The 17,188-nt window shown below is 63.3% G+C and overlaps 7 protein-coding genes across 7 annotated transcripts; 2 read left to right on the top strand and 5 right to left on the bottom strand.

Moving 5' to 3' along the window:
* Positions 1-1,106: 1,106 nt before the first annotated feature.
* Positions 1,107-2,327, bottom strand: RIP1 (ubiquinol--cytochrome-c reductase catalytic subunit RIP1; the record flags this gene model as incomplete). Its single annotated transcript, XM_076652427.1, has 3 exons — positions 1,107-1,301; positions 1,370-1,662; positions 2,093-2,327. 3 exons carry the CDS (start codon positions 2,325-2,327, stop codon positions 1,107-1,109), a joined length of 723 nt encoding a protein of 240 aa, XP_076502038.1.
* Positions 2,328-2,567: 240 nt separating this feature from the next.
* Positions 2,568-3,571, bottom strand: JCM10292_000465 (Got1/Sft2-like family vesicle transport protein; the record flags this gene model as incomplete). The annotated part of the gene is made up of 7 exons (XM_076652426.1): positions 2,568-2,629; positions 2,694-2,740; positions 2,828-2,885; positions 2,992-3,043; positions 3,165-3,294; positions 3,367-3,431; positions 3,503-3,571. 7 exons carry the CDS (start codon positions 3,569-3,571, stop codon positions 2,568-2,570), a joined length of 483 nt encoding a protein of 160 aa, XP_076502037.1.
* A 736-nt stretch (positions 3,572-4,307) lies between these two features.
* On the bottom strand, positions 4,308-5,146 carry JCM10292_000464 (Got1/Sft2-like family vesicle transport protein; the record flags this gene model as incomplete). The annotated part of the gene is made up of 6 exons (XM_076652425.1): positions 4,308-4,371; positions 4,456-4,513; positions 4,623-4,674; positions 4,797-4,926; positions 5,000-5,064; positions 5,135-5,146. 6 exons carry the CDS (start codon positions 5,144-5,146, stop codon positions 4,308-4,310), a joined length of 381 nt encoding a protein of 126 aa, XP_076502036.1.
* Positions 5,147-5,618: 472 nt separating this feature from the next.
* On the bottom strand, positions 5,619-7,037 carry JCM10292_000463 (uncharacterized protein; the record flags this gene model as incomplete). Its single annotated transcript, XM_076652424.1, has 5 exons — positions 5,619-5,726; positions 5,791-5,991; positions 6,061-6,369; positions 6,428-6,815; positions 6,901-7,037. The coding sequence occupies 5 exons, from the start codon at positions 7,035-7,037 to the stop codon at positions 5,619-5,621; spliced, it is 1,143 nt and encodes a 380-aa protein (XP_076502035.1).
* Positions 7,038-7,987: 950 nt separating this feature from the next.
* On the bottom strand, positions 7,988-11,860 carry JCM10292_000462 (uncharacterized protein; the record flags this gene model as incomplete). Its single annotated transcript, XM_076652423.1, has 10 exons — positions 7,988-8,240; positions 8,304-8,481; positions 8,537-8,808; positions 8,866-8,944; positions 9,006-9,146; positions 9,209-10,278; positions 10,337-10,434; positions 10,496-10,702; positions 10,767-11,382; positions 11,442-11,860. The coding sequence occupies 10 exons, from the start codon at positions 11,858-11,860 to the stop codon at positions 7,988-7,990; spliced, it is 3,333 nt and encodes a 1,110-aa protein (XP_076502034.1).
* A 1,578-nt stretch (positions 11,861-13,438) lies between these two features.
* On the top strand, positions 13,439-14,647 carry JCM10292_000461 (uncharacterized protein; the record flags this gene model as incomplete). The annotated part of the gene is made up of 5 exons (XM_076652422.1): positions 13,439-13,541; positions 13,596-13,638; positions 13,704-13,785; positions 13,846-14,198; positions 14,269-14,647. 5 exons carry the CDS (start codon positions 13,439-13,441, stop codon positions 14,645-14,647), a joined length of 960 nt encoding a protein of 319 aa, XP_076502033.1.
* A 297-nt stretch (positions 14,648-14,944) lies between these two features.
* JCM10292_000460 (uncharacterized protein) lies at positions 14,945-15,926 on the top strand (the record flags this gene model as incomplete). The annotated part of the gene is made up of 4 exons (XM_076652421.1): positions 14,945-14,953; positions 15,012-15,141; positions 15,204-15,636; positions 15,713-15,926. 4 exons carry the CDS (start codon positions 14,945-14,947, stop codon positions 15,924-15,926), a joined length of 786 nt encoding a protein of 261 aa, XP_076502032.1.
* Between the last annotated feature and the right edge of the window lie 1,262 nt (positions 15,927-17,188).

The following is a 17,188-nucleotide window of genomic DNA, read 5'->3' as shown; positions in this document are numbered from 1 at the left end:
CGACAGAGCGAAAGCGGAGCTTGAGCAAGGGGAGTCACAAAGCTCTCTGTGCTTCCTATACTTGGCATAAGGCGGCGGACGGGCTCAAAGCTGAGGAGAAGGAACGGCGGGGAACTGAGCGTTTCCCGCTCACCTCATGCGAAAGGGAATCGAATCGAGTCGCACGTAAAAGAAGGAAAGATTGGGGAAAAGAAGAAAAAGTCACACAAACGCCTACGCGCGCGCGCCAACATCAAAGCTGCTGCGTTCTAGAGATGCGCCTCCAACGTTCCACCCACTCGCCCGCGCCGACTGGCGGCCCACGCCCTTTTCGCTCCTCGTTTAACCGATGATGACTGCAATGAACAACAACAAGTGTCAACAGCCGGTCGAGAGGGAAGCGCGGGACGGGTGGGACAAGAAAGACGCACGCTTGTTCTCGTCGCCGGCGTCAAAGTCGTACTCCGGAACCTCCAGGTTGAGCGGGGCCGGACCACGGCGCGCACGACCCGCTGTGTAGATGGAAGGCGAAGAGGAGGACATAGCGGAGAGGAGCACAGGACAGTCAGTGGCCACTCCAGACTGCTGAAAGATGCGACAGAGACGCACAGATGTCGTACTGTAGCGCAGCGTCATCGCAAGGAGTGCAAGTACGTCAGGGGAGGAGGGGAGGGGCGGAAGAACGTCAGTTCAGCCTCTACCGAACCAGGAATCGGCCAAGTCGCTTCGGACGCACGTGGGAACCGTGGCAAGGGCAGAACCACCCGCCGTAATCGCCAGCTTCGCCGATCGGAACACTTGACGCCCGGCGCCGCCCGCAAGGAAGCGAGAGAGGAAGGGGAAGAGAAGTAGGGAAGGAGGGGAGGAAGAGGAGGAAGAGGAGAGCGCGGAAGGGTCAGCGCGCGATCCCGACATGTCCGGCCGGTCGCAGATGATCTCGGACGTACCATCCGAGATGCTGTGTCGGTCGCAGAATGTGAAAGGGACGCGAAGAGCGAAGAGCAGAGGGAGAAGGTCAGCAGGAGTCGGGGCTGGACGGACCGTCGCCGCAGACTCGGCTGTCCGCAGGACATGTCTAGATAATTCGACGGGACGTACAGTGCTGTGCGCGCAGACAGGGACCGTTGTCAGTAAAGGAGCCCGACCGAGATGCACAGCGGAGAGTCGGAAACGCACCAGACACCGAGCATGACGAGCCACTCGGGCTTCTTGACACGGTCCGAGTCCTTCTGCGGGTCACGGAGGCTCGAGACGTCGACCTGGTTGGCCTCGTCAATCTCGCCCTGCGTGCGGTGGCGGATGAAGACGGGCTTGCCGCGCCACTGGGTACGCGCGATGGGGAGGGGATCAGTCTCGAGCTGTCCGGCGGCGTATGGAAGGCCGAACGCACCTTGATGATGACGTTCTTGCCCTCGGGGATGGTCGAGAGGTCGACCTCGACCTTTGCGAGGGCGAGGACGTCGGCCGAGGCCGACATGTTGGTGAGGAAGTCGGCGACGGTCGACTTTGCGCCGGCGGCCGTGACGAGGCCGAGCGAGCCGACCATAAAGTACGAGAAGGCGCGGTTCGAGTCCTGGTCGGTCGCCTTGGTGTACTTGGTAAAGTTGGGCACCTGCGACGCGGCGTCGAGCGAGGCGGCCGACGTCGAGAGGAAGCGCGGCTGCTGCGACGCGAACGTCGGGGCTGTTGCAAGAGCGGAAATCGTCGTCAGTCAAGTGCTCGCGGCGCACGGTCCGGGTGTGATGCTGGGCAGGCGGGCCGCAGTCGGAATGGCGGTGGGACGAGGGTGTCGGCGGAGATCGGTGCGGGCCGGGCAAGTCGTGCGGATGCCGCGTGCACTGGAGAGGACACTGTCCATGCAGTGCGCGGGGGCAACTGCCCTCCAGGCGCGGCGATGGCAGGGTTCGCCGCCCTGCTCCGCCCCTCGCGAGCACCCGGCACTGCCTCGCCACGGCCTCGCCCGCCTCGCTCCTAGCCTGCGCTGCCCACCTGCAGGGTCTCCCAGACTACCCCTGTCCCATCTGCGACCACTGCAGCATCCCCGGGAGGTGCGGACGAGCCCGCGGGTCGCTGGGCCAAACGGCGCAGGCCCGAGTGCGGCGGGCGGGCTCACCGTTGACCTTTGTCGCGTGGGCAAAGCCAAAGGGCGAGAGGGCAGCGCGGCTGGCCCAGCGCGCGGGCTTGTCGCTGCGCGGGGCCTGCGCGCCGTGGCCGTGGCCGTGGCCGTGGTCGGCCTCACCTGCGACGGCCCTCAGGTTGAGGCGGGCGGCGGCGGGCACGCCCGACGCGCGCACGGCAGCCGTGGGCGCGAGGTTGATCGCCTTGCGGGTGGCCTGGAGCGTCGCCATCGTCGTCAGTGTCGTCGTGCAGGGGCGCGCGGACGAGAGGCCAAGCGGGCGAGCGCCCCGTACCCTTTGCGCCGCGCCGATTCGACCGCCGCTCTCGCTCCCGCTCCCTCGCGCCGCTCTCCACTCGCACCGGTCTAGTCTACTACAGTGAGACTGCAAAAGTGTCTGTTGCATACCAGAGACGTCCCCGTACAACCGCGAGAGAGTCACCACCCCTCCTCCTTTCTTCCCCGAGCACCCCTAGAACGGCCACAGCCGCTTCGCCAGGTCTCGCGCATACGGGATATAGCTCAGCGAGTACCCTGTAGTGCAACGAGCAAACTTCAGTTTTGCGTGTCATGGCGCGCCGAAGAGGTAGGGACGCACAGGCGTAGGCAAGGTAGGTGCAGATGGCAAAGACGATCACGAGCACACTGCGGGCGACACGAGCAGGTGAGTAACGAGCTCTTGATACGCCGCGAGGGCTACCTGAAGCCAAGCAGAGCCGCAAAGCAACGCACTCGATCGAGATGGCAAAGGCGAAGACGAAAGTGAGGGCTATGCAGAGCAGGAAGACCGCTGTTCAGCCGGAAGTGAGAGTCAACGCCTGTGCAACCTGGCTGATGTCGAGCAAGCTGTCGGGAGCAGCTGGAGGCGACAAGAACAGCTTGTCAGGCGGACGTACCGGCTGCGTATCGTCGCACCGGGTCCCACATCATCTTGGCCTGGCGCTTGAACTGCGAAGAGCGCAAGACAAGTCTGCTAAGCACATTGCAACGTCGAGGACACCGCACCGCGTTGAAGCGAAGACGTTTACGCCAGCGCGAAACCGCAAAGCGACGGACGAGAGCGACGCACCCCGAGCAAGAAGCCCGTCCCGACGAGCGAGCACACGATGCCGACGACGTACAGCACGGCAAAGATGGGCACCTGTCCGAGGACGAAAAAGATGGCGCCGAGGAGCGACAGGCCGAATCCGGCGACAAGGCTGCGCTCGACAGGACCCGTGGGCGAGGTCAGCTCGGACTGGTCGCGCAGGGGGAGGCGGGAGGTAACGGACCAGATGCCAAAGCCGTACAGGCGCTGCGTGCGCGTCAGCTCGAGGAATTTGAACGCCGAGTCGTCCTGCAGGCAGGCGAGCGGAAGTGCCGATCAGCTCGCGCCTCTCCAGCGACGCAGGAGAGGGCCAGACGCACGCCGGTCGTCATGTTGTCCACGACCATGGCCGCCTCGTTCCCGCTGAGCTTGTTCCAGATGCCCGCCATGGTACCTACTGGGCGAGGATCCCGTTCGGAGACGGACGAGTTGAGCGAGTCGGAGTGCGCGAGCGGAGCGCGGAGGGGCAGCGGTACTAGGGAGCGCGAGTCGATCAAGGGTGTGAGCGGGCTCTGCAGGTGCTCAGCTGGGCGTCCGGAGCGGGAGAGGCGCGAGGATTAGACGCGTCCGTCTATCGGCGCGTGCGAGCACGAGGCGGTGCTGCGCGAGGTCTCAGAAACGGCTTCACGCTCTCTCGGCGAGATCAAGGCGGCGAAAAATGCGAGGATGCAGCTACACAAGGAGGAGCGCAAACCACCGCGGGTAAAGGCGAATAAGGGGATCTCGTACAGACGAAGCGTGAAATGGTCAAGCACAAAGACAGCGAGCTAGAGGTATATACAGCTTGTATGGAGTACTATTAGAGCGTCTAGGCAGCAGCGCGTCTAGGCGCAGGTGCCGGCGGAGTAGTCGCGCCAGGCAGTCTCGAGGAGGAGGATGAACGCCTGGCCCTCGGGGGCTCTGGCTCGCTTGCTGGTCGAAAGCGAGTGGATTCTGGGGCAAAGGCAAAGTTAGTAAGACTGCGAAAGTGTCTGTTGCACGTCAGAGACATCCACGTACAACTGCGAGAGGGCCACCCCTCCTCCTCCCCCTCCCGAGCACCACTAGAACGGCCATAGCCGCTTTGCAAGGTCCCGCGCATACGGAATATAGCTCAGCGAGTATCCTGGTCGCACAGAGCGAGCGTCAATTTGCGTTGTCACGGCCGTAGGCAAGGTAGATGCAGATGGCAAAGACAATCAGGCGGACCCTGCGGACGTCATGAGCGCATTAATAGCAAGTTCTCCTCCGCGTGGAGCAAGCCAAAGCCGGGCAAAAAAACGAAGCAACCCACTTGATCGAGATGGCGAACACATACATCCAAGTGAGGGCGACGCAGAGCAGGAAGACGGCTGTGTAGCGGGAGGAAAGCGTCAACGCATAACCAAGCCGGAAAATGCCCAGACGCAACCTGCTGCGAGCAGCTGGGTCCGACAAGAAGAGCCTGTCAGTCGGACGTACCGGCTGCGTATTGTCGCACTGGGTCCCGCATCATATTGACCTGGCGCTTGAACTGCGGATATTCGAGAATGATCTGCTCAGCACCATGCAATCATCGAGAGACGCAACGCCGGGCCGAATCGAGGACGTCTACGCCCGCGCGGAACGGCAAAGCGACGGACGAGAGCCACGCACCCCGAACAAGAAGCCCGTCCCGACGACCGCGCACACGACGCCGACGACGTATAGCACGGCAAAGATAGGCTCCTGCTTGCGGACGTACGAGATGGCGCCGAGGAGCGACAGGCCAAATCCGGCGACGAGGCTGCGCTCGATAGGGCCCGTGTGCGAGGTCAGCTGAGCTTCGGGCCCGAAGGGGAAGGGATATGGTGGCGGACCAGATGCCAAAGCCGAGGAGACGCTGCGTGCGCGTGAGCTCGAGGAAATTGAACGCTGAGTCGTCCTGCAGGCGGTGAGCAGAAGTGCCGATCAGCTCGCGCGTCTCCAGCGAAGCAGCACACGGCCGGACGCACGCCGGTCGTCATTTTGTCCACTCGTTTCCGCTGAGCTCGTTCCAGATACCCGGTCCCGTTCGAAGATGTCGAGTTGAGCGAGTTGGAGTGTGCGAGCGGAGCGTGCGAGCGGAGCGCGAAGGACCAGCGAGACTGGCAGATACGGATCAGTCGAGCGTGCGAGCGAGCTCTCCAGGTGCTCAGCTGGGCGTCTGGAGCGGGAGAGGCGCGAGGATAGACGCGTCCGTCTATCGGCGCGTGCGAGCATGAGGCGGTGCTGCGCGCGGTCTCAGAAACGGCTCTTCGCTCTCTGGGCGAGATCAACGCGGCGCAAAGACGCGTGGATGCAGCTACACAAGGAGGAGCGCAAACCACCGCGAGCAAAGGTGAATAGTGTAAGGGGATGTAGTACCGCCGAAGCGGCAAGAGTCAAGCACAAAATAGCGAGATAGAGGTATGCACAGCTTGTATGGAGTAAAAGTAGGACGTCTAGGCAGAATCGCGTCTAGGCGGAGGTGCCGGCGGAGTAGTCGCGCCAGGCAGCCTCGAGGAGGAGGACGAACGCCTCGCCCTCGGGGCTCTGGCTCGCTTGCTGATCAAAGGCGAGCGGGTTCTGGGGGAAAAGCCAAGTTAGTTGACGTGAAGCCCGAGAGCGCTAATCGAGGGTTAAGACGCACGACAACGGGGGCAAGCCAGCCGGTCGAGGTGTCGACATGGTTGTTGACGGCCGAACGGATCGTCGCAGCCATGTCGAGGATGTAATCGCTCTGTGTGCCGTTGAGCTGGGCGAGGCGGTAGGCGGCAGCGGCGAGAAGGGCAGAGCCGGAGCCGTCGGAGAAGGTGCTTGAGCCGTAGTAGTTCGGGAGGAAGCCGTCCGACTGCGTCAGGTTGTCAACGTCTCCAGTCAGTGACTGTCACAGAGTGGGTCAAAAGCATTTCGATCTCACCTTGAGTTTCGAGAAGGCAACCGTGAGGATTTCGGTCGCCCACGAGGCCAGCTGTTCCGCCTCATCCGCAAGGTCGTCCTTGTACTGCGACTTCTTGATCGTCGCCAGCACGCGCACAATGCCGTGTGCAGCCCACCCATTGCCCGTGTTCCACAGACCCCCGTCAACGACGTCGCCGCCGTAAATGTGCTCCCACGCGCCGCTCGACGCCTGCAGGTGCTTGCGGTACAGCTTGATCTGGTTCACAGCCTCGGACACAAGCGACTGGTCCTGTGTCGCGACGCCGTAGTAGGCGAGAAAGGGCGGGACCTGGGTGGCCAAAGGGTGAGCAACCGGAAGACGAGCTCTATGCAGAGACAAGACACACCATTGAGATAAAGTCTGCCCAAAGCGAAACCGCCTCGCCCGACGGTCGATGCGAGATTGCGCCATCCGGCAAACGCGGTACGGATTTGAGGATGTACCGCGCCTCCTTGGCGACCTGATCAAGGTAGGTTGCCTTGGTCGCATCGTCGGCGAACGCCGCCGCAACGAGCCAACCCACTCCGAGCGCCGCCGGGTCTGCTGCTGCACCTCCGTTGTCGTAAGCGAGCTCATTGGTCCAGCTCGGGCGCTTGGCGGCCCACGAGGCGACAATGGACTGAACGGCTCTCGGCGGAGCAGTCGAGGTGGGAGGGTACATCGCCGACGAGAATACAGACAATTCCGGGTAATCGAGCTCAAGGAGAGCCTCCATGTGCGTCCCGCTCGTCCACCTGCCCAGCACGAGAGGGAGAGGAAGCCAGGGTTAGCCATGGCTGTCCTCTCGCAGACGACTGAAGGGCCGCTCGAGGGACGCACGTATCGGTGCCGGTCTCGCTCAGGCGCTGCTTGACGAGCGCGATTGTGCTATTAGGCAAAGGCGTCGAGTCGGAAGCGAGTGGAGCGGCACAAGCGAATGCGGCCGCCGCAGCGATAAGAGTGATCGAGCCGCGCATACTGACAGGACGGCAGCACGACCTTGCGGAACGGTCAAAAGCGACGGAACAAGCGAATAGCGGCAGCAGGGGCGGGAGGAAGGAGCGCAAGAGACGCTGCGTGCGGTCGTCGTCGCCGTCGAAGCCCGATCACGCGAAAAGAAGGGTACGCTTCGCGCGCCGAATCTCAGGCTAGCGCGACTTCCTCCTCGAGCGGAGGACTGCCGCGAAGGATGCGGAGCCGGTTCCTCAGGTGAGGCAGCACACCCAAACAGGAAGGCGAGAGGAAGCAAGCGCGTGCGTGAGAATGCGGAAACGTGCGCGCGTAAGGCGATCCTGACGTGTCCGCTCGACCGCAGACTTCGGCCTCGGACCCGTTTCGGTGATGGTGCGACTTGGTGGCCGACCCTGAAAGACGCAGTCGCCGTCGCTCCCTGCCTGCCGTGTCACGTCCGTGCTGAACACCTTACAGCCCCCGGCTAGCCTCGTTCGTAAGGCAAGCAGCCGCACGTGCAAGATGGCGACGCGCCGAGCAGAACCTCGCAGTAGCAGTTGGGAGTGAAGCGGATTGCGCAGTCGCTGACGCAGCCCCACCTTTGTCCTCGTCGGAAGCGATGCCTGTCGTCAGAAGACGGTGCCGAGAAGCCTGCGGTCGAGTACGGTCCTTAAGCGCGCGAAGGACGACGGGAGACGAGGGCTGCGGTGGGGACACGCGCTTCGCACGCGAAGCGAGAGTGGCCGAGTAGTCCGCTTAAATGCTCGTCACTCACGGTGATGCTTCCCGACGTGCAGAGAATCCCGAGACCTCCAGCTCCGTGGGCGAGGAAGATACTGGGTTGCGAGGAGAGAACGACGGGGAAGCACAAGACACAATGCAACTGACTGGAAGTATGATGATGGGAGAGCACGCCGAGACGAAGAAACCGCCTAGAAAAGCACACTGAGTGGTGAAAGAGAGGATGAGAAGAGTGTCATGGCTCGAGCGGGCCCTGCTCTTCGAGTTTCGGAAGCCCGTTCATCCCGAGCCGTGGCGACGCGCTCTGCGACGCAGCGGGCGAGATAGTCATGGAGCTGAGCATCGCCGTCGACAGCTGCGGAACAGGCGCCGTGCTGCTGGGCGAGCCGCTGCTCGAGGCAGCCGCGGCAGCCTGCTTCTGCGCCTTGGCCCAGCGCAGACCGCACGCATTGCACAGCGTCTTGTTGCCGTTCGGCCCCGAGCGCCACCTACGCAAGAACCACGTCAGCGAGTCTGCGCCGGAGAGCGAGCGAGACAAAGACAATACGCACTCGGGCGAGTCGGTACGGCCACAGTTCTGGCAGAATCGCCCCATGTTGCTCGACGACGCCCTCGAGCCAGCGTCGGACGAGCCCTTGCGCATGCGCTCCGAGTACGAGCTGCCGCGTTTGCGTCGCAAAGCAAGGACGTAGTCCTTCTCGTCGCGGAGCTTTTTGTTGATGTTTTGTACTGCGTGCGATAGTGTGTGAGTCACTGCTTGAGACGTATACGTGTCTGCACGCACGCTGATGCAGCTCAAACTGCCAGCTCGTCGGTCGGCGCGTCTCAAGCTCGTCAAAGACGTTGTCGCTCGTCGAGCTCGGGTGCGCAAGCGTCTTGAAAGTGCTCTGGAACGGCGTGCCGCCCGTGCTGCTGCTGCCTTCGCGACTGCTGCCGGATGCTTCGGACGCTACATCGGAGACTGCCGGCGACCCGTTGGACGTGTATACGGGCGCGGCCGAGCCAAAGATGCTGGACGCCTTGCGCTGCTCCGAACCGATCTCGTTCGTTTGCGCACTGTGAAGGGTGGATGTGAGTAGACGAGACAGGCAGTCGGAGCGCACAGAGACGCACATGATGGCATGGTGAAGCGGGCCGGACGCGACTTGCGGGATAGTCGGGTCGAGCGGCTCGGGGTGGCGTGGGTAGAACTCTGCAGAGGCGGCAGCGTGAGCATGACGTGAGGGATGGAACAGGCGACGACAGTGACACACTCGTGACGACCTCGACGGGACCTCGTCTTGTCTGCACCTGGTACTGCACGGTTGCCGGTGCACCGATACGGGCCTGCTGCAGCGCAACCTCGAGACTCGTGCGCGACTCGGCGGTAGTCAGGTCGAGGAGCGAAGAACCGACTGTGTGGGTGCAGAGATGAGCAATACAGCCAAGAACGAGAGGGGGCCGATCGAAAACGCACCGAGATCCTGCGGCGTGCGACCGAGCAGCATCTGCGTTCCGAAGGACGCAACGAGGATCGTTCCCCGAGGGTCGATCTTGGCCCAGAACTCGGTGTCGCCGAGCCCGCCGCTCTGGCGGAGCTCGTTCCAGTTCATCTGGAGGACGTCGCGCGGCCGCGCGACGGCGATGACGCACTTGCGACCCTTGCCTGGCTCGATATGCAGCTTGCCCATCGCCTCGATCCAGACGTAGCCCGAGTGCTTGCGGCGGATGCGGTACAAGAGCTTGACGAGCGGGTTGGTGGCCGATGAGGCGTCCTTGAGCTGCCGCATGACGGGGACGACGTCGGACGGGTGGCACAGCGACGAGAGGGTCGCACCGACGAGCTCGCTAGCTTCGTACTCGAGCACGCGGAGGACCGCCGGCGAGCAGTACAGGAGCGAGCCCTTGAGACTGAGGACGTGCACAAAGTCGTCGGCGTTGCCGAGGAGGAACTTGTTGAACGCGCGCTTGTCGACCTCGAGCTCGAGTGCGCCGAGGCCTTGCTGCGACACGAGATCGAGCAGCTGGTCGTCCGTCTTGCTCGACGGCTCGCCGCCCGCACCACCCATCTGCGCGCCTGGAGTTGGCTTGGCCGCCGTGCCGCTGCTGCTCGACGTGAGCGAGCCCGCGACGGATGTGCGCGAAGCACGCGGTGCCGATGCTGTCGCGGGTGTTAGAGCAGCGGAACCCTCCGCCTGGGACGTGGCCGGCTGCAGCTGCTGAGCGGACGCGGCCTCGCCCTCGTACCCATCCATGCCGTCCTCGGCCATGGCCCAGTCGTCGAGCGCATCTACGGTGCCACCGTTCGCGCTCAACTGGACGTTCTGCATCGACACGGTCTTGTTCGAGTCGGCTTCGGACGAGGGCACGACGGTCGATGAAGGGTTACGGATGAGGGCGTTGTTGTAGGCGTTGCCGACGAGCGAGTAGTTGACGACGTACGAGCCGTCGCGCATGCGATCGAGGATGGCGTTGGGCTGGTCGACCAGGTCGACCTGGAAGCCGACGAAGTAGGCGATCTCCTCCGTGTCCCAGCAGATCGGGATGCTGAGGGGTGAGGAAACGTCAACGCTGCTGCCACGAATGTGGCACAAGGACAACTCACATAGTGACGAGGTTGATGAACGGACGCCCCGCCTTCGTGTAGTTGATTAAACTTGACTGGCTCTCTTTACCCGCCTGGATGTGTTGCCGCATGTGCCACTGCGGATCACGCGCCCCGTCAGTTTCCAAACGTATGATTGACCGACGAGAGAGCACGCACCGCCGCATTACCATCCGTGTACTTGCGCGGCGCGCCCTGGACCGTCCCACCGCCAGGTGTCTGCAGAAAGCGGCAGTTGCGCCCGATGATTTCCTCGTTGCAGTATCCCGTCATCTTGACAAACGTGTCCGAGACGAAGACGAGCGGCTGATCCCACCGACGAGCGTCGACGACGGCGAATGCGCAGGAGGAATCGACGGGACCGATCTGCAAGAACGCGGCCGAGTTAGGGACTAGAGGGTCATTGCGGCAGACGTGAGCAGAGACGCACGTGTATCTGAGGATTTGGCCGTGCGGCAACGCGTGCGAGCACGCCGAGCATGTCGAACCCGCTCGCCGAATACAGCCCGGCAAAGTTGCTGCTCGTTCCTTGCGGTGGTGGGACGGGGAGGCCGAGCGCCTGCGGGTTGAATGGGCTCGACGGATTCTGGGCCGGCGGGAGATTGACGGCGAGCGACGGCATTTTGTATGCGGCGTTGGGCGTCGGGTTGATGCTGATAACGGACGATCCGTATGGCGCGTAGATGGGCGACTCGAGCTCAGCCGTCGTGGGGATGTGCATCGCGCCCGAGGTATCGCGGACAGGATTCGGCATGGCGGCATACTCTCGCGGCGCGCCAGGCGGGATCGAAGGGGCGTAAGGAATGGCGGAGGTCGAGGCGACGGCGGAAGAGGAAGTCGATGCATGCGACTGAGACGAGGCGTAGGCGGACTGCTGGTGCGACTGCGAAGATGCGGCAAGTTGAGACGACGACGAGGCGTGAGAGGGGCCGGCCAGGCCCGAGGAGAAGAAGGGAGACGGTTGGGAAGGCTGTTCCGCTCGGGGTGTGAGACCACCGCCGTACGCAAAGTCGAACGGCATGGGCGAGACCATGTCCCGACCGGTTCTGCGTACAACCATGTTCAGTACAGGGACCTCAGAGGGGAGGACGCGGCAAAGACGCACCCGCTGGGAGGATCCGCAATCCCGACGCCGAGTCCGAAGGGATCAGACGGGCCACCGCTCGCAAACCTGGGCACGATGAACTGCCTCGAGAAGCTGTTCGGGTCGAACGCCGACGGACTGAGCCTCGCGTGCTCCATCGGGTCGAACCCGCCGTATCCGCCGCCTGCTGCGCCTCCGGCACCGTCGGTCGCTGCGATGCCCTGCCCGTTCCTGCTGCTACCGTTCATCCCGAGCGTCTGCCCGAGGGCCTGCTGGACCTCCTCGCTGACAGTGCGGTGCAGGGAGTGGCGCTGGGGGACGTGGGCAGCCGAGGGACTGGCAGCGGCGGGCGAGAAGCCTCCGGCGCCCATCGAAGCGCCGTCGCGCTCATCTGCGGCGGCCTGGAAGGACCAGTAGCTGTCTGCAGAGCCCTGATGCATTCGGGCGGAGTGCAGCACGGGGTGGCCTGTGGGCTGGAAAAGCGGCGATGTCCGGCGACAAGCGGTCGGAAGCGGGAAGGCGGGGTGGCGGCGGTGCGGATCGCCGGCAACGCAGGCGGCGAGCGCTGCAGCCTGCAGGCGAGGGCAGACAGCAGCTACGTGCGGCTCGGTTCGCGCTCGCTCGCCAGCCCGCGCGACGGTGCTCTTTGCAGGCAGCGCACCCTGAGACCGCCGCTCTTGGTTGGCAAATCGAACCCCGCCGTTCCCCCTCTGCAACGGGCCAACTCACTCTGCGTGCCTGAACATGGCTCCTGCAGCCGCCAACCAAGCGCTGCCGGTCTTTCCCGTCTCGGCACCTGTGGGTTCGAGGCCTGCGTTCGAGGCCCACTTTGCTGCCCTTTTTTCATTTCTGCTGTCTCGAAGAGCCTGTTCCTCGTGGGACCCCAGAGCCAGATGACGCAGTTCACGCGGCTCCCTCGCCGGTTCCCTCCACTCGGGGTCGCGGCCCCTGGACACGAAGCCTCTTCCTTCACTGACAAAACGGCGGCCGCGATGAAATCCCTTCGCGCTTCATGGACGGCCCATCAGTGCCAGAACGACCGCACTTTCCTCGCTGCCCTTGTCCCTGGGATCGCCGTTCGACATCTCTGCGGAGCGAGACTTCCCTCGCTCTGGAATTGATTGCCCTCCTTTCAACCCGCGGCTCGCTTGGCCTTCTCGCTGTAGGCAAGTATACCGCAAATGACACGCGCGGCGTGCTTTGCGAGAATGTCACCAGCCGTAGAGACGTCTCGGCCGCAGAGACGTCTCTTTATCGTCTCGGCGAAGAGATGGAGCAGAGGAAGCGCAAGATGTCCAGGCTGACGCTGCAGGTTGCGTGGGCTCTGTCGAAGCCGCAGGTCGCGCTTCTCCTCCTGGAGCCAGCCTCGGTGAGCACGCCGTCGACGCAGCAGGGAGAAGCGGACGGCAGGTATTGCTAGGGAGCGAAATGCGCTCACCGAGGAGGCCGTCTTGCGGGTCGAGCAGCGCATGAAGCCGAGGACGGCGGCTTTCGCGGCAAAGGCCAAGGTACTCGTGCAGGCAGGTACGTGCAGGCAGGTACGTGCAGGCCGGGACGAAGACCCACCCGTGCAAAGCGTCGTGCCGCACAGAGCGTGAACAGTCTGAGGCAGGAGCCGAAAGCAGAAGCACCTTCCCTTGCGCACAGGACCGTGGCACGTTGCAGCTCGGCAAGAAATCACCCTGCTTAGATCCATGCAAGTGCATGCTGGGCAGCACATCCGCGAGGACATAGCGGCGCTGGTTGACCGATGAGAGCGATCGAGGGACAACAGCGTCGCCAGCATGACGAGCGACGATCCACGCATCACACGAATAGGTAGGAGGAGAGTCTCGCGGCCAGTGAAGCTCCGCCCAAATCTGTTCGGAGGAGAGGAGGTGACGGTCGAGGTAGGAGAGAGGAGCGGAGCTAGCGGAGCTACACCTTGATCGCACCTCGACCGCTTCCTCCACAGCTCGAGCTCTCAGAGTCGGCGCAAGACTGCACCAGACCCGCCTGGCACGGTCGGGCCCGCCAGAATGGCGTCGCGACATCTGCTGAACCCGCTCGCCCCGCTCGGAGTGCCAACGCCTTCCCCGCTTGACGGTATCTCGGACGAGCTCGAGCGCGACCTGCGAGCCTGTGTGTAGCTCTAGCTCAATGTGCTTCCATCTTGCTGACCCGGCAGACCCGCAGATGGAGCTCTTCTCATACAGCAGACAGGCATCATGCTCAAGGCGTGAGGTCCATCGGAGCTTGCTGGGCTCGTCAGGATGCCAGGCTGACATGGCTGTGCGTGCACAGGTCTCAGGTCGTGATGGCGACGGCTCAGGTGCTCTTCCAGCGCTTCTGGTTCGTCACCTCGCTCAAGCACTTTGGCATTCGCGTGCGTCCTGGGTACTCTGCTTCCACTACGGCGCTCAGACTGACTTTCTTGCGCCCAAAGGACATCGGCATGGGTGCCCTATACCTCGCGTCGAAGCTGGAGGAGGCGCCGCTGCGGATACGCGACATCATCAACTGCTACTCCTACCTTGACGCGCTCGTCGCCTATTGCTCTTCGCCGCCCTACCCGCCCGCATCCTCCTACAGCGCTTATGTCCCCATGGACTACTTCGCGACGGAGTTTTACGACCTCAAGGACGCAATGGTCATTGCCGAGATGCAGATCCTCAAGCGCCTCGGGTTCCAGACGCAATGCGGCCTCCCGTACGGCCACCTCGTCAACTACCTTCAGGTGCTCGAACTCGCGGGCGACAACGAGCTTGTGAGGCGGTGTTGGGGTTTCTGCAACGACCTGTAAGTTCTCCTTTCCTTCGCTCTTTGCCTCTCTGGTCGCTGATACCCGAGCGTCCGCCTCCCGAACCAGCCTGCAAACCCCAGCTCCGGCCCTCTACCCCCAGTCGACTCTCGCGCTCGCGTCGATCTACCTCTCGACGCGCCTGTCGACCCCGCCCATCGCGCTCCCGCTCGACCCCGTCCCGTGGTGGACCCATTTCGACACGACCGAGTCGGAGCTCGTGCACGTCTCGGAGCTGCTGCTCAAGCTGTACAAGCAGTGGGGGAGCGACCCTGCGGCGGTCGGGCGGGAGGAGGGCGAGGGCGAGGCACCGCCGTCGTTCGCCGGAGGGGTGGCGCGGAAAGAGGGCGTATGGAGGCGGGCGGGACGGATACCTGTCACGAAAGCAGGCGTGAGGGAGTTGTTGGCGCGACAAGGGGTCGGGAATGGCAATGCGACGCCGCGGTAGTGCAGGGAGGGTATTATGGATCATCATTGCATCGCTTGTTGTTCGTTGCCGATTCTCCGCCTTTGGGCAAGTCTGATTGTAAGAGAGCGATTCCACTGTCCCGCCTAGCATAGATGCCTCGTGAAGACGCCGCCCGCTGCCGCTTCTCAGGCTGTCGCCTCTCACTCCCGACACTCCGCTCGCACAACGTCTGGACGAATCGTGACTCCGCTACAGCGCCGCCTTCGCTTTCCGCTAGGCCCTCGTCAGCTGCACGCACTCGCACGCCCAGCCGCTACACAATTTCCTCATCTCCCGATGTCAACAGTTCGTCACTCTCCTTCGTCGGCGTCGGTCGCGGGAGCTGATCGACGAGAATGCACAGACTCTGTTCGGTGCTAGCAAGCCCTGGCCGGCTTTCACCGCCGTCGACGACCGTCTACGCGGCGGCAGGTCGATCTCGCACTGGACGGTCGATCCCGACTCGAACGTAGGCACATTCACCGGTGACCTAGGTGTGCTCCCTCCCTGCAAGATGAGTGAGATCGCAACGCTGATGCGCTCCTGTCTCTGCCAGACATCACCGCGCTCGGCGGTGCCGGCTTCGCCTCGCAGTCGACCATCTTCTCCCCTTCCCGCCTGTCCCTCTCGCCTTCATCCACTGCCGGTCTCCTCCTCACCTTCGTCCCGTCCTCGCCTTCGCCCTCCGCTTGCTCCGCCAAGCCGCACCCGCCGTCCCGCTTCGTCCTCCTCCTGAAGAACGACGAGCCCGCGCGCCGGCCGGACGAACGGCGCGAGAGCGTGATCGTGTACGAGTACGCATTTGATGCACACGAGTGCGCTGCAGAACTCTACTCGGGCTCGGAGGGCGAAAAGGAGGGCGCGGACGAAGGGAAGGAGGTTGGGAGGAGGAGCGTCACGGTCCTTGCGCGGTGGAACGATTTCAAGCCGCACTACCGCGGCAAGCCTGCGCCTGATGCAAAGCCTCTCGATCCCTCGTCCATCTACGAGTGCGGTCTCCCCCTTCTTTTGGCCGTGCAATAGCGGCAGGACTGATCAGGGTTTGCTCGGCTCGTCCCTCTGCAGGCTCAGCTTTATGGCGCGCTCCAACTTCGGCCAGCAAGCCGGACCTTTCTCGCTCGACGTGGTCTCGATCTCGGTGCTCAACAAGTCACAGTCCAAGGGGTGGTTTCGCGCCGCGTGCGAGGCTGTGAGGAGCGCCTGGGCGAGGTGTCTCGCGCTCGTGTGCGGCTGGTGGGCCGGGCGAGGCGGAGCGGATGGCGCAGTGCGCTTGCCGTAAGCCAAAGGTCCCCGATTTTCTGGACCACTGTCCTCTCCCTGAGATCCAGACAGCGAGAGGTGCAACAGTGAGACGAGGCCAGTATCTATCTACACGGCAGCGAAGCGCCGCTGTCTACAGTCGGGCGAGTGACTCTGCCGAGAGCCGTCTACCAGGCCTGCCACTCCCACGAGCTGATCTGTACGCGGCTTCCAAGGTCAATTCCCTCTGCCATGTCGGACGCGAAAAAGGGGAGAGACGCACGATCTCCTTCTCAAGGTCGCGTTCCCACTTGTCCGAGCTCGCATTATTGCTCTGGGTATCCTGACCTGTCCCGGGGTGGCCGGGCTGCGCAGTGGGCGGCGGCGAGAGAGAGGCCTTCTTCGGGCAGCCGGTTGTCTGCACGCCGCTGAATGGTCAGTTGAGAGTGGGCGGCCGGGCGAGTAGCAGAACGGCCCACTTCACAGGTGCAGTTTGCGCATGGCAAGGGGAGTTTGGAGAAGGTGGGACGCTGGGCAACTGTGGCGGACCTGCAGAAGACAAGCCCCTACCGTCAGCTCGACCAAGCGAGCCGCCCAGAAGCGGCAACTCACATTTTTGGCGAGTCGTGCGCAATGAGAGGTGGTGTGAAGTGGCACATATCGTAGAAAGGGGCTTTAAGCGACCCGCGTTGCCACTCGTAGCCTTGCGAAGGTCGTCGCAGTAGGTCGGCGAAGGGCAGTGCAGCCTAGCTGGAGGGCGAAGGAGGGAGCTGGAGAGAGCAGACGCCTTCTAGCGGCCTCAGCAAGTGACTGTCGCGGAGGTCGCGACATCTCGCCCGTGAAACGGCCGTGGAGCGGAAGCACGCAAAGACAAGCGAAGGTCGACGACAGCTCACGGAAGCAGCTCACAGCGGGGTCCAAGATCTCAGATCACGAAACTCTGTCAAAACGTGCTGAATGGTCGGCGGGACGCTGCACGGCCGGCGTGAGGCGAGAAGACGAAAGAACCATTCTGAACGCCGGCCTTCTCAACCGGTCAGACCGTTGAGGAAGCGGCTAGCCACTGGTAGCAACCATGTGCATGCCTACATAGGTCGCTGGGAGTCGTCTAGAAGCCGAAACGCGCCCGGTGCGAGCTCACGGGCAGGTTCAGTGCGTGAGTATCGGATGCGCTGCGGGACGAGGCGCCGCGAGACAGGGACACCACGTTGACTGCCGGAACACATAGTATTAGCGACTGGCTCGTAGTCGTTATGCGGAGACGCACGCACAGCTGAGAAGCGTAACGGCCCGACGCCGTCG

The sequence above is a fragment of the Rhodotorula paludigena genome (assembly GCF_050403205.1).
Source record: "Rhodotorula paludigena JCM10292 DNA, Rt_paludigena_JCM10292v1_ctg75, whole genome shotgun sequence".
Classification (NCBI taxonomy): domain Eukaryota; kingdom Fungi; phylum Basidiomycota; class Microbotryomycetes; order Sporidiobolales; family Sporidiobolaceae; genus Rhodotorula; species Rhodotorula paludigena.
Note: the sequence above shows the minus strand (reverse complement) of the source record. Positions and strands in the feature narration are given on the sequence as shown.